Source organism: Apteryx mantelli, chromosome 5 (assembly GCF_036417845.1).
Source record: "Apteryx mantelli isolate bAptMan1 chromosome 5, bAptMan1.hap1, whole genome shotgun sequence".
Taxonomy (NCBI): Eukaryota; Metazoa; Chordata; class Aves; order Apterygiformes; family Apterygidae; genus Apteryx; species Apteryx mantelli.
The window spans coordinates 33,500,192-33,514,493 of record NC_089982.1 but is presented as its reverse complement, the minus strand read 5'-3'; the positions used below and the strand labels follow the sequence as shown (position 1 = coordinate 33,514,493).

The 14,302-nt window shown below is 35.9% G+C and overlaps 1 protein-coding gene across 12 annotated transcripts in view; it reads right to left on the bottom strand.

Moving 5' to 3' along the window:
• Positions 1-1,155: 1,155 nt before the first annotated feature.
• The window catches only part of IL15 (interleukin 15), a 33,899-nt gene continuing 20,752 nt past the window's right edge, over positions 1,156-14,302 (bottom strand). For 6 of the 12 annotated variants that reach the window (XM_067297760.1, XM_067297759.1, XM_067297762.1 and 3 more), the window contains 5 exons: positions 6,292-6,401; positions 4,565-4,646; positions 3,987-4,028; positions 2,281-2,424; positions 1,156-1,717 (listed from right to left, as the gene is read on the bottom strand). In XM_067297760.1, the coding sequence (XP_067153861.1) occupies positions 1,607-1,717; positions 2,281-2,424; positions 3,987-4,028; positions 4,565-4,646; positions 6,292-6,401 (489 nt within the window). In that variant the 3' untranslated portion in view covers positions 1,156-1,606. The remainder of the gene's footprint in view (positions 1,718-2,280; positions 2,425-3,986; positions 4,029-4,564; positions 4,647-6,291; positions 6,402-14,302) is intronic. The other 6 variants (XM_067297766.1, XM_067297765.1, XM_067297764.1 and 3 more) reach the window with 2 other exon arrangements.

Below are 14,302 nucleotides of genomic sequence, written 5' to 3'. Positions count from 1 at the left end.
TGACTTTTTCTGTGACACCTTTGCCAGTGTTTAATCCTGATACTGTTGTGCTCACAAATTTACCAATCACTCATTCTTTATTTATGTTCTTTCTCTTGTAGGTTATTGGAGAGTCAGTTCCAGAGAGTGCCAAAGATTGACTGTTGTTCCATAAGGGAGTACCAGGCACTATGTTGCCATAATGAGACTGAGACTTCCTTCCTGATAAGTGGACAGCTGAATGACCCATCCATTTATTAAGTGAAGATGGAGAAATGGAGATTCCTGGAGGGATTAATTACTTATTATGGATAACAGTCTGTATCACATGGTCAGGAATCATAAAGAAATCATTTACTGTGGGAAGAGCTGAAAGAACACTATGCAACATTTTTGCTCCAAACCTTATTTCAGAACTACTGGTGGGTAGGGGACTCTGCATGCAGTCTTCTCACATACAGAACCTGCAGGAATATAGTTAACATGATTTCTATGAACTGGTCAAAAAGTGATTCCTACCTTCAAAGTTCTTATCCCAGAATGAGACCACAGGTAGAAACTCTGCTAGATAGGAAAGGTTTCCACTACATAGAAATTTAAAAGTAAGTGTGTAAGAGGCTTAGTCATCTCCTGAATGCAGAAGATGAAATTTATACTACACATCTTCAGTTAAAAGTGGGATTTATATCTTTGGTAATTGCTGAAGGAACTGCGATAATTACCTTAATGACTAAGGCAGTGTCTGTGTCACTGAGATAACAAATGAACTAACAAAGCGTGTTCTGTCATTGGACAATGGAACCAAGACCAGCATCACCTTCTGTGAAGAAGAGGAGGTCTTTCTGAAAACCCTTATGCTACCTTTGTGCAAAAGGGGAAAAAGGCAAGGAGGTATCTCTAAATAAATCTTCTAGTTTTTGACTTTGAGTCTTAAGTAAAACAAGTAACCAGGCTTACCTGAAAATCGTGGTAGAAAGAAATATATTAAGATAGCCAATAGACCTGTAAGCCAAAGAGGCCTCAGCTTGCATTTTGACATTATTTCATTGAAGTAATGTTAATGGAAGAAAGAACAGAGAGGAAAACTGGCAGATGTGACAAACATCAGAAATGAGAGATGAGCTAGGATCTTCTAGAAGCACAGACAGTAAAATAATAGATTTCAGGTAACAAAAATAGCTATAAACAAATGTTTTAATAGGATAACATGATTGTATATTAATAATAATAAGAGCTTTTCTCGGAAACAGTATTTCGTCAGCTCTGAACTGATGTTCACAGGGAGATTCCCGCTGAAGATATTCTGAGATCTTACAGAATTTCTCTGAAAGGTAGGTAAATTAGGAAAGATTTCCTCCCCAGTGGACTTATCAACTAATAAATATGGTTTTAAAAAAGCTTTAAACCTTGTTAAATTCCTTTCATTTATGTTTTGTAAGTAGTATTGTTTGTATATATCCAATTATGAATCCAATATGTTAATAATTTTATTTTTCTTTGTCCATTATGCCATGTATGTAGGATTGTAAATAGAGTTCTCTTCAGTTTATTGTTGGTGAGAATCTGACTTCTCTGAGGCATGTTCCTTGAATTCTCTTGTCTTCCAGCTTGTGTCTTCTGGTCTGTATTATTTGCATTCCCTCTGTATAACCTTTACAAAATTCTGTATAAACTCTGTAAAATTTTTTTCTTCGTACTCCTCACATTCCTTGCATTTTTTTGATGTTGTGGAATTCATCTGAAAAAGAAAATGCGAGAGTAAAACGGAGAATACCTGATCTGTTTGTTCTGATAGAAAACTAACTCTTGTTCGCTCTGTTGTTTTGAATAATTCCACTGCAGACAATTGGTACAGGAGCACTGCTGGAGGCTTCCAAAGTGCTCATGTACTGGGCTGTTTCTGGCTTGCTTTCTGAATTAGATGAGCATTCAAAGATATAGAGCTTCTGAGAGACATGCAAGGGGCCTGTCCTTTTGAAAATTAGGACACATTTCTGTATGTGGCTAAACATATTTGACTTTAGGTGCTGAAGTTACAAATTGTTTTTTATACATACACACATTCATACACCCAGACATATGCATGCATGCATGTACTGTATTTGCTTTAATGGGAATCCTGAAAATGTTTTTCTAAAAACCATGAAATTCTGCTATTTCATTGATATATGTGTATGGGACATGGGATCCCATTTGCTTTCATCTGTACCATCCTACCCTTTATGAGAAACAAAAAAAGTATTTCTGCTCCTGAAGAAACACCTTTGTTTCTGTTTGCAGCAGACTGTCAGTGCCACTCACCTGGTTATTTTCAAAGCTTGCATTTCCATTTTTCAAAATGTTGAATACATCCTGTGTTTTACTACAATTTTTTATATAACATTCATGAAGAATCACTTTCATCTCTAAGAAGAAGCATCTTATTACAGGTTCTTGGCATTCTTTCTGAAAATAAGTCATAATAGGTTCACAATTAAAAATGAATAAACAAATGTGGGATATAATTTACCTAGGAGTGGCTGATTTTATTTTACTATATATGTCTTCTTACTATTCAAAGAGTGACAAATATCTGCACAGATAGTGTGTGAGAGCTAACAATGTGTAGGCCAGCTAATTTGCTATAATGAGGTGAGATATAATAGTCTTGATGAAGAACATAGTAATTAAATAGGATAGCAATTTGGGATATAATTAAAAGTAATGGAATTAAATTAGTATTATATGGGTGGAGGAGGAGAACAGAAGGTAGGTATAATATGCATTTCACAAATTAAGAAAAAGAGGCAGAGGTACAAATTTCTCCATCAAGTCAACAGTAGAGCCAAGAATAAGTTCTGGGCTGTCTGACTTTTAAATCCAGGCTTCCTGCTTTAAGAATCTCTTCCTGACATTACCAGGTATTAGATCAGTTATTACAATGTATTAACTTCTCAGGTTTGGTTCAGTTAAGGGGATGGGGTGTGCACGGGTGGATCTGCATGTTTTGTGACCCTTCTTCCTGTCATGTACAGGTCTAACTGCACAGACACATCAGAACTCATGCTTTCCCAGGCTTCCAGATCTACTGTACACATCAAAATCACTGTACTCTGCACCTACACTGAGACTATTCTGCTCTAACACAGTAAGTCCAACATTTCTACAAAATCTTAGGTTAACTTTGTTATGTACTGGATTTATGTATTCTGTATGGTTTTCATGGTCCTTGTGTGTTTGGCAGTAGTCAGGAAAGGAGATGTCTCAGAAGCAGGCTACTGCCAGCATCACCAGAGCAATGAATCCAGCCCACAGTCCTCCAGAGTTATACCAAAGGTATCTGCTGGGTGTGGGGTATTGGTTGGATTAGTTTTCGTGGCAGGCTAAATGCATCCCATGGAGTACAGACTGACCTCCACAGCAATGAATTATGAAAAAGTCTGTTCAGGAATGAATGCGTGGAAGCTCCATTAAAGACGATCATATTTTAGATAGGTTTCTATGACTGTATTCAGAATTATATCACCAAGGTCAATTTATCCTTTGCAAGATAAATTATAATCTCCAGCTATTAGAAATCTGAAATCTTGAGAGTACCTAGGCTTTTTGCTTCCAAGGCAAAAGCAGAGAAATGCAGAGGTGGGTACTGACACAGTTATTCTCCATATGCCATTAAAATAGTGCATAGCATTAAATAATCATTTTTGGAGGTATTTTATTTGTCCCTTTTCCCCTCCCTCAAATTACAGATGAACACCAAAATTATTTCAGTAGCGTTTGCTATTTTCATTTTGGCAGTCATTTTGGCACTCCATTTTAATTGGCTAATTTCAATAGCAGGTGATTCAGTAAAAATAAGTAATACCTGCTCACATAATTAATTTAACTAACAGAACCATTCCAAGGCAAATGATTTGATTTCTGAAACTTTTCTCAAATTAGAGTAAGCTTGCCTTAGGAGAAAGTTACTAGTAAAGAAATTAAGCTACCACATTAGACCAATTTTGGCCAAATTTAAATCTACTTACATCCTCATCTGTGTTTGCAGTATATAAACTGACATCAATGTCCTAAAAGAAAACAAGAGTTAGAAGTATGAACTTTAACTAGTGGATTTAGAGACAGTAAAGTTAGCTCCAAGTTCAAAGGGCCAATCCATCCAGGTACTGGGAGCCAGTAAGTTAGTAGATGTTAAAGTTGCCTAGTAACCTGCAGGATGGACTTACTTCACTGTGAGAATTCACTGTTTGGAATTGAGTCTCACAAGTACTTTCTCACCAAGAGCTAACGCCCAAGCCCTCTGCCTCTTTCCTAGGAAAAGTTTCTTCCTGTTTTACCCAAGTAAGAAGAAATTCTGAAACAATTCAAATGGAGCATTCAAAAAAAGAAAATAAGAAAGAAAATAACATTTAAATCTAGAGTACGCAGTATTTGGTCAGCTCTAGCTCCCTTTAACCTCCTATTCCTTTGCTTTCACCCATGCAAAAGCACTATACAAACCGAATCCTTTTTCCTGCTCCCTGTCACTGACTGTCTTCTCAGCTGAGTACTGTGCTAGATGTTTAACTGTAGGTTATATGAAACATCAACTTTTTTATGAACTTACTTCAGATGTTTTGATCTGCTCCAAATCTTTTAGAACTTCTGTCCACTTGCAATGACCAGCTGCTGTCTTTGGTAAATAAGCACTAGAAAAGAAGAAAAACAGTAACTGTTAGGCTAGATAGTAGGTATACACATTATTTATGCAGAAAAGGAAGTCAGAGACTATTCAGATGCTATAGATATGCATTTTCATATATATAATTTTATTTATTTATTTGTCTTTATATATATGGTAAATGTGTGGGGTACGTACATGTGACAAATCATATAATCATATAGGGAGCCACACATTCTATACACTGTCTATGTGAGAGTAATGTAGTGATAAATTATGGGACTGTGTTACACGATACCAAACCATATAATAGGTGAAGAATGCTATCTAGGAAGCACTGTAGACAACCAAAGATATGTACGATGTAAAGATTTACAAACAAGTTATTTGATCCTCTTACTGAGAAGATAAAAAGTCATGAATAATTATGTGCAGTATCTCAAACTCCTAGTAACAAAAACCTTTCTATTCCACTTCATCTCTTAGCTGTCTCATGTGTTGGTGCAAATCTTACCTTTTTCTTTTCTTTACAACTTTTTTTTTAAAGGCCCATCATATAGGATGTGATATGAGAGAAAAGTTCAGCTACTTAATGTAAAATACCTACAGTTATTTTTCTGTACACAAAAATATCACAAATTTCGAAGTCTTTTATACCAGGCTTTTCCAAGATAATACATAATACCCGTGAAACGCTGAAAAATTTTTCTTCCTGTTACTATGGAATTTCTGTCTTAAGCCCTGTAGAAATATTACTTGTCCTTTCAGATGTAATTCTTTGTATACAGAAAAGTTTCCTCCTGCTATGGATAACATTTTGCTTAAAATGAACCCCTAAAGGGTGAAGGAAAATTTCCTTCTCCTTTGTAAGACTTCTGGAATGTGAATTGTGGTTTTAATGTGTCCTCACTTTGATCCTTAATTTCAGTATTGAACTATATATTTTTCTTTCAGGATTGCTGTACTATAAATAACATACAACAATGAAGGGAAAGAAAGAAGATACGTTGCTTTGGGAAGTTAGTTTAAAGCAAGCAGTGGTTAAACATTTAAGCCTTAACTGAAGGCTCAGCAATTAGAAGGCTTTTGGGAAAGAAAAAAAGGGGGTTTACAAGAAGAATCAGAGGGCAGTTACCATCTTTTTTCCCAGGAAGAGAAAGAAGGCATGTCAGACCATAGCGAAGAGATTTGACTTGAAAGGGCACAGGGAAGAACAAGTAAGGGCATGTGGGCACTAGAGGCAGGGCCAGTTTTCTAAGACAGGGAACCAGAATGAGAAAGGAAGGAGGCCTCTGATATATGTAATACAGTGTATATATTTAAATATGTTCACATGTTCTGATGTGAAAAGGTGAGTTGAGCATGTGGGTTTTTTTTTTCATTGCAAATACATATGGCAATTGATCAATGACTTTAAATGTAATAATTCCAACAATTGACAGTTATCATGGAGATAAGGGCTGAGATGCGTTCTTGACCAGACTAAGCCTAATCAGAGAAGGAAAGAAAGAATAAAGTAAGACACCATGGGCTATGAATCACTAAGAGACTGCAAAACATGATGGGAGAGGATCCACATTCTAAAGTGCCTGGAGGCAATTAAGTAACAACTGTAATAATACAAAGAAATAATTTGTATTTGCTATCTAATTAATCATTAATTTTGTAGTTACCACAGGAAGAAGATGGTTAGTCCTGTCTCATTCTTTAAAAGGCCAAGCAAATGGCTGTTCAGAAGAAGATACAGCTGGTATTGCAGACAAAGATTTTTCAGGTGTGTTTTCTGAAAGACAACCAAGAAGATAGTTTGTCACAATTTGATTTCACAGGATTTTGCTTTACTGCTGACTTAATTAACCAATTTGACAAGATGTCCAATCAAGACAAGACTACCTGTTGTGTGTAGATTGAAAGACCAACTGATCTGTAGCTTGCAGAAATGTATAATCACTTTACTAAACAGCTGGTAGAAAATCAGATGCTGAGGACACAGTACAAAAAAACAAATTAATTCTAGGCTCTGGGGTTCCCTATTTATTTATGTGTTCATACAACAGACTGCATTTGAATACAGGGACAGTATTAAGGATCTCTTGCTGTCTTGTTTTCAGTCCTGCAGATCTTTTCCCCTGGCCACCTTTTACCTCCCCAAATTTATAAATTATCTACATGTGATTATAATATTGTGGTTACATATATATAAAACACTACATATATGTATATGGAATATTTATGTGTATGGATATTATACATACTACTTAGATATAGTATATAAGTATATTGCTATACATTATATATGTACACATAATACTGGGAAGTGATGCATGTAAGAATTCTTGCAATAGAGTTTGACAACTTGAAATTAGGAGGAGGTGTGAGCTGTGCGTTGATTATCAGCAAATGTTTCACTGGGCACAGCCTGGGAATCTTTGTTCCAGAATCACAACCCCTTTGATTTGAGGTGGTTCAGTTCCTTCACAGAGCCAGGTTACTTATCCCCAGTTAGGTGTTTGGTCCAAGGTTTTCTCAGCATATGTGCAACACTTTTATATTATCTGGTTCAAACTATGTTTCTTTAGCAGTGGTTTATTTGCATACTAGCTTGCAAGTGAGTATTTAAAAATTGATCAGAGAACATAATAAACAAGAGCTAGTACTGTGTGATGGCAAAAATACCAGAATGGGAGTACAAACTATGCTTTTATCCTCACGTTGGCAGCTAACTTATTGCAAGTCACCTAACTTCTATTAAAGCTTCTGCTGGCAAAACCAGGAGACTAATACTTACCTGTGTCACAGATTAGTTATCAAGAGTATTTGTAACAAATATTTGTTACTATTTTAAATACAAAATGTTTTAAATTCACTGCAATTATTTTGCTTCCAAAACCCAAAGACATGGCTGAAATAGCTTAGTAACAAAAAGCAGTATCAGATCCTTTTTTCACGTGTGTGTGCTCAAAACCTGTTAAATAAGATGTATGTAAATGAATTATAAATAGATAATATAAATTAAAGTAAGGCCAGACTAAAAAGTATCTCATCCATCTTCTGAACTGCTTCAAAATGGAACATGCCTTGCTATTGCTACTCAAAGCATGTCTAAAAACAAGCTTCAGCCTACTATTATATTCACAGCAAATGGAAATCTAAAATATCTGAGTATTAAAATCAAAATATTATGTAACAATTTGAAAATATTTTCCAAATATACAAGATTATAATGAGAAAGAAATATGAACTGCTTAGCTATGGACAGAAAAACTATGTGATTTTGTTTTATATGACAGAAAGGATGTAACCTTTCCACAGCTAATATTGTTTTGACCATTTTCATGGTCACGGGTAAGTTTTAAAGGATAGACTTGTTTTTAGTTGAATAAATGCTGGGGAACATAGCAAGTAAAGGAGCAGACTCACTGAAGGTTCTCTCATTCCTGAGTTCCTCTAGACAGTTCAAAGGGAAAAAACAAAGGGAAATGAACTAAAAAATATTCCTGAATATTTAGGAGCTACAGTATAATATTGTAGTCGTTCTTATGGGATAGAATTCAGGAAGAAAAAAAAAGAGAGCCATATTAATGCATTCTGAGACAATAAGAAACTGTAACAGATCCTACCTATGGGTCCAGCCTTATAAACACACCTGAAAAGTAATTTCATTTGTGCATAATCAATATCAACAGAGATTAGTATTTTGCTATGATGGGATCTAGTACCAGTGCCTTGAATCCTTTCCCAGTTTATACCAGTAGCTCTCATAAGTTCTGTTCTGAACACTGTTTGATGCAACAACCGTTAAAAAGGATGGCTTCTTTGCCATCAAGGGACCTGAACCTACCAGGATTCCACAGACATTTTCATTTCTCTTCTCCCTTTTTACCCATCTTTGCATAGAAGCCTAGAAAATCAAGACCTAACCTCCATCACGTGTTACCAGCAGCTCTCCTCCTTAAGGTTTAAGGGCAAGGAAAGAGCTTTCCATGTTTCTGTCCGGCTTGTATTTACTGATCCAGAGAGGAAGTCAGTGGAATTACCAAGTGTTAAAGTGAATCACATGCTTTAGTGCTCACCTAGATGAGAGCCAAAACGTGCTTTAGATTGTTATGTCCTCAAGCCTTTTTTCCACAAAGTCAAAGTGCTTTCTCAGAAATTTTGTATTTAACCAGAACTGGGCAGGCTAAAGCGTTTCTGTGGCTGCTGTTTTAAAATTGGGCATTCTTAAAATACTATTCCTGTTTGATTCCTTTGCCCCAGCAAAGAACTACAGCTTTCCTTGTTTTTATTGCAAACCTTCTGGATCTCCTGTGGATACTATAAATTCTATCTAGCTTATTCTGCTTGTATGTGAGTAATGAGTCCAAGCTGACCTTTAAAAGAGAATAAAGTATTCTCAGTAATCAGCATGGCAGGAAACTCTTAGTTTAATCTTAAGCATTTATGTGTTGTTGGTTAGTTGGAAAACTTGTTTATTTGCTTTTGTCAGTCATCTAGAAGGGCTTCCTACTCCTATATGCTTTTGCTAACTGGCACTTATGCCAGGTGCAGTAATCAGGAAGTAAAGTTTGCAAAGTCTATTTGAAAACTTTGCCAAAAGGTCACAGAGTCATTGCTGTTCCACTCAATACCTTAAACATAAGAATTTGAAATGTAAGAAGTTAAATATTTCCTTTGAACTTTTTTTGCAAAACATTTTTGAGGCCTGAGGCTTATACCATTGCCTTATGAAGATGTGTCCTATATTTAGCTCTTGGCCTGCGAGAAAGTGTGTCCTTGGCACAAGGAATAGATTTTATACCTTTAAAAAAAAACCTTACAGTCACGTTAGTGGTGAAACCTAGCAGTGGTAAAACCTAACAGAAGTACTACAGTATTTAGGGATAAATATTACTAGTTAAAAGTAGAAATATTATAAATTTGCTTTCCTTTTAGTCTTCATACTTCCACTAATCTGTCAGTCGGAGTCCCAGAACAATGCATATTCCATGACCAACAGGCTTCTTCCAATAATATATCTGCCTGCAATAGAGATGCTGGGTCCCCATTTACATGATCGAGGGACCAGCACACCAAACGTATCATAGAGTACACTTACCCATACATTAGACTTACCCCTTGCCTGTCAATTCAGTATTTCTCTTGAGCATGTTTTGCCAGCTGGTAAAATCCAGCCAGAAAAGAAAGCTAATACATAGATGTTTCTTTTTAAATTAGTCTTTCCCAGGTCCTGATCACTTATGAAGTTATGAAAGAGCAACCTAAAGTTGTCCTGGTGCAAACATATATGACGTTAATGTTAGGTTTCCCTAGCAAAGCCCCAAGTTTTGATAGTAGCAAAATGAAAGAGTTAAAGGCGTAGTCAATAAAGTAAAGAGGAGCTACACAGCAAAAAAGTGATTTGTAGGGCAGTGATTGTTAGCTTCAACCATTCCCCTCTGGTCATTTGTCCCCAAACAAACCTGACAGACTGTAATATGCAATAGTTGGTGAAAAGGCTTTCAGAATATACTTTCCTAGATTAATAAGCAGCTGAATCATAGGAGACTAGAAATGTAAAGGACATGAATAAAACTGACAAAAAAAAACAGAAGAACCAGCCAGCATTGAAGTTTGGTTACCAAGAAATATCCTGATCCATACACGGTGTTATGCAGTCTGTGTAAGTATTGTTTGTAATATTTTTATGCCGTGGCAACAAATATCCAACAGGGAACTAAAATATAATTAGTAAAGAAGTTTCTGTGCATTTGGAGGTAGAATGTTAACATCTAAACCAGAGCCAAATACAGAAACTTAAAAAAAAAGAAAAGAAAAAAGAAAAGAAAAGAAAAGGGTATCATATTTATGCACAAAAGTTGGCAATCCCCAAGCCATAAAATAGTTATCATAGGAGCAGCTACTGAACAAATATTATGTCAGTCTTAACAGAATACTCAGTTAAGTGATTGTGAATAATATCACATACTAATAGAGTTCTTTAACGTATTTGGAATAGATAGAAGACTAAAACCAGCAATTAAAGTTCCCAAAATTGTAAAGTAAGGCAGTATTTCATGAGGGTTTTTTTTGTTTTTAATATATACAATCTGCAACCCTCTCTTACAGACCTAACTAACTTATACTGAAATTTACTGGATCCTGAGGTAAGCAGGCAGAATGTAGCTTGAAATATTCTGCTAGTTTCCTATGATTTTATTCTTCTTTAAAGAGCAGAATGAAATCCTAATATGTATCATTTGCCATAGCTCTATTCAAACCAGTGAAGTTATTTCCATTTCCAGAGTCATTGAAAATTTGGCCAAAAATTAACCTGGGAAAAATAGATGTGACAAATAAGGAGAGCAGCATATAAACTTCCATAAGAAATACTGTAAACAGATCAATAGGCAGAACAAATTACTATCCAGATTCAAAGAAAGAACATAACATCTCTTTTAAAGATTTGTTTCATATTTCTGCATAGAAGAGGCAAACAAATTTGGAAATGAAACGATTTCTGCTTCAGATTAACTGAAATCACTTATAACTACCATACCAGTAAGACTTACAGCAACTGCACAATCATCCTTAGTTTCTCGCCGTAGGATATAGGAAAAGTGATTATTGTAAAAGCTCTAACAGGTGCTGCATAAACCTCCCACTTCATGAAAATTTTGAATATATTTGTGGAATGTAACAAATTACGAGATTGTACACTGAACCACTTTTTCCATAGGTATGCAAGTGGTGAGAGCTATACAGTAATTACTATTATTTGAGGTTTCTTCCATTTGTATGGGTGATGGTGTTGCTTCATTGCTTGGCAGCCAAGCCCAGATTGTGTAGAGGAATGAAAGAGGTTCTGTGTGTGCAAACTAATGAGAACTGAAGGAATACTCAACTACATTAAGCTGGTTTCTGCATGATAGTTCTTAAAAAATAATAATAATAATAATAACTGTAGCTATATTTCTTAACAATGTAGCACAGCACTTAAAGAGAAAACTCCAACTGTTTTTTCAGACAGAGTAAGATGAGACTACTAGCCAGTGCATGCATTTAGACAAAATAGTTTTAAGAAAGATTGAAAAAAACCCGAAAAGTTCACAAAGATGTTCAAAGCAGTTGTATAGGAAGTCATGGGCAATACTGCAAAGCACAAATAATTCCCTGGTGCCTTTTTTATATTATAAAGCTCTGTGGAAAATATTATTGAAAAGGAGTAAACTCTTCAATAAAATTACAAGTCTGCACTCTTGGATTGCTTGCTTCATTGATTCAGCGTGCAAGACTGTTGAGTCAAAAGCAACAATCTGTTGACACTAATTAACTGATAGTAAATGTTTCTGATGTGCATCACAGGAGACATAAAATAAAGCATAAGATGAAATACACATTCTAAGTTTAACCTATGCCCACATTGCAAGAAGTCAGTCAATTCTGTTAAACTTTAAAAAAATGTATTATTTATAGAACAACTACTCTTGCTAAGTAAAAGAAACATTTTGGGAGATAACGTAGTCTGCCAGACAAATGACTACTTTTTACAAATTGGAAAGTGCACATCTTCAGATCAACATCAACCAAAGAAAAAAGTTAGTCTCATTTTCAAAATGGATAGGTCTTCTGCAGCTCCCACTGAGATAAATGACAGACTCAGTTGTAGGTACCGGGTCTAGTAAATGTGCCAGAATATATCCACAGATAAGATAAAGACAATATTTTTCCGAAGTCTTTTTTTCAAGCAAGTCTTGTTTCACTGCTTTTGAATGGTAAGGCTAGAAATGAATTCTGTGTCATTCTAAGCAAGGGCTGATAAAGTACTTGCTCTCCCTCACAATCATATAGTCTCTCTTTCTTTAAAAACATAATATCAAAAATATTAGCAACTGTGTCCCCTACTGTTTGCCTGGATACTTTGCTGAAGACATTATAGCCTGGCTGTCTTACATTGCTTTGTTTTTCTTTGTTTCTTCCATCAGAACTGCTCACTGTTTCCTTGCCCCTAAAGGAAGCTATCCAGTTGTCCTGAGTGGAAGCACAACATTGCAAGCTAATTTACTTTGCTGTCTTTGTAAGAACAACTCAGTTTGGTTTTGGCAGAAATTCACCCAAATGCCATGTAAGGTCCACATGGTTGGTACTGCTAGAATCAAATTTAGAAGTCACCAATAATAGGGCCATTCATATACAGTCTGGCACCTTCTGGTCTTAAAGCCAAAAAGGCAGCTAGCATACTGCACTTAAAGGCAGAATACTTCTGAAATGAAAGTAGTACGAAAAATTCAGTTGAATTTTCACAGGTGAGTCCCAGGCTGCCACCTGTCTTCTGAAATTTCCCTGAGTAAATATTTGAAGGCCTTAAGGCTTAGCTTCGTGCTGAAGTTTTATGAATGCATTGTATATGATTTATACTACAAATAACAAATCCTTGGGCATTTCAGTGTGGGAGCTCAAGAGGCCCAGGAGCCAGCCAGCTCCGTCCACCTAAGCATCCCTAGGTATTTGAAAACTTTGCTGATAGGGTTGATTAGAGTGCTTTTTTCCCCAGTGAAAGGACTCCAGGCAAAGGCAGCACAACATGTGGTTGTTACACCTATCCCAAGGTAGAATGAACACACCTGCATGCTCTTGCCACTTTGAAAGATTACAGCAACTCCCAAACCAAACCCAGAGCTGTCATCAATGCAGACACTTGTTTCCTAGGATCAAAATAGCATAATAGACTCTCTTTCACTATGTTTCCTACTGCCCTCTCCTGAACACATGCAAGCTGGACAATCAGCATAGCAGAGAGAATAGCTGAAATGTGCATACTGAACAATTTTACACTTTCCTTCCCTAACATCAAGAGCTCCTTCATTTCTTGTTGAGCTCACTTTGACTTTGCTCCAGCCCTCTTCTGTAGAAGTTGAATTCCAGTGATTTGCTGCATTCTCAGACAAATTATTTAAATCTTATCTTGCTATTCATTAAGGTGCAGGTAAGCTACAGTTTCACTGGGGAACACAATAATTTAATTTGATTCTTGCATACACCACAGTGCAAATGACAGGCTGCTATTTCAGTCATTTTACTGAAAGAGACAGAATCCTTCTTTTGAGAAGATATGCATAGAAGTTTTCAGCAGTCTTGCAAGAGCAGGTCAGGCATCATTTCAGTCCCAGAAAACAAAGCAGAGATGAGCTGGAAAGCTCAGTTTCCACTACAGTTATCACCAACAGAGCTGTATCAATGAAGCTGAAGATTACACGTGGAAGACACAATCAAAGCAATAGCAAAAGAGGTAAGACAAATATGTTCATTACCCCTTACTATGTATACACATTAACTATAGAAACTGAAATAGTAAATACCTTACAAACATTCCTCATAGAAGAATCTCCGTGAAGGTAAATTACTTTCATAAAGGGCTAGGATGTGGAGTTAAATAATGGTACTTCTTTTGCAAAAATGTTGCTAATGATGGCAATTTAGAAATGGCAAATATCTTATTTTTCATTCCTTCCAAGAAAGAATGATGAGACTTGAACTTTCTTCTTAGTGTTTTCAAAATTTTACATCTGCCTGATTTTTCCAAAACAAACTGTATCCATTTCTGCCACTCTAGTCTCAAGTCTTTCTTCTAAAATTTTTAGGCCAGATTTAATACTATTATTTGTTTTACACTTGGAAATTGTGCCAGCAAGTTGCTGTCTCTTTACT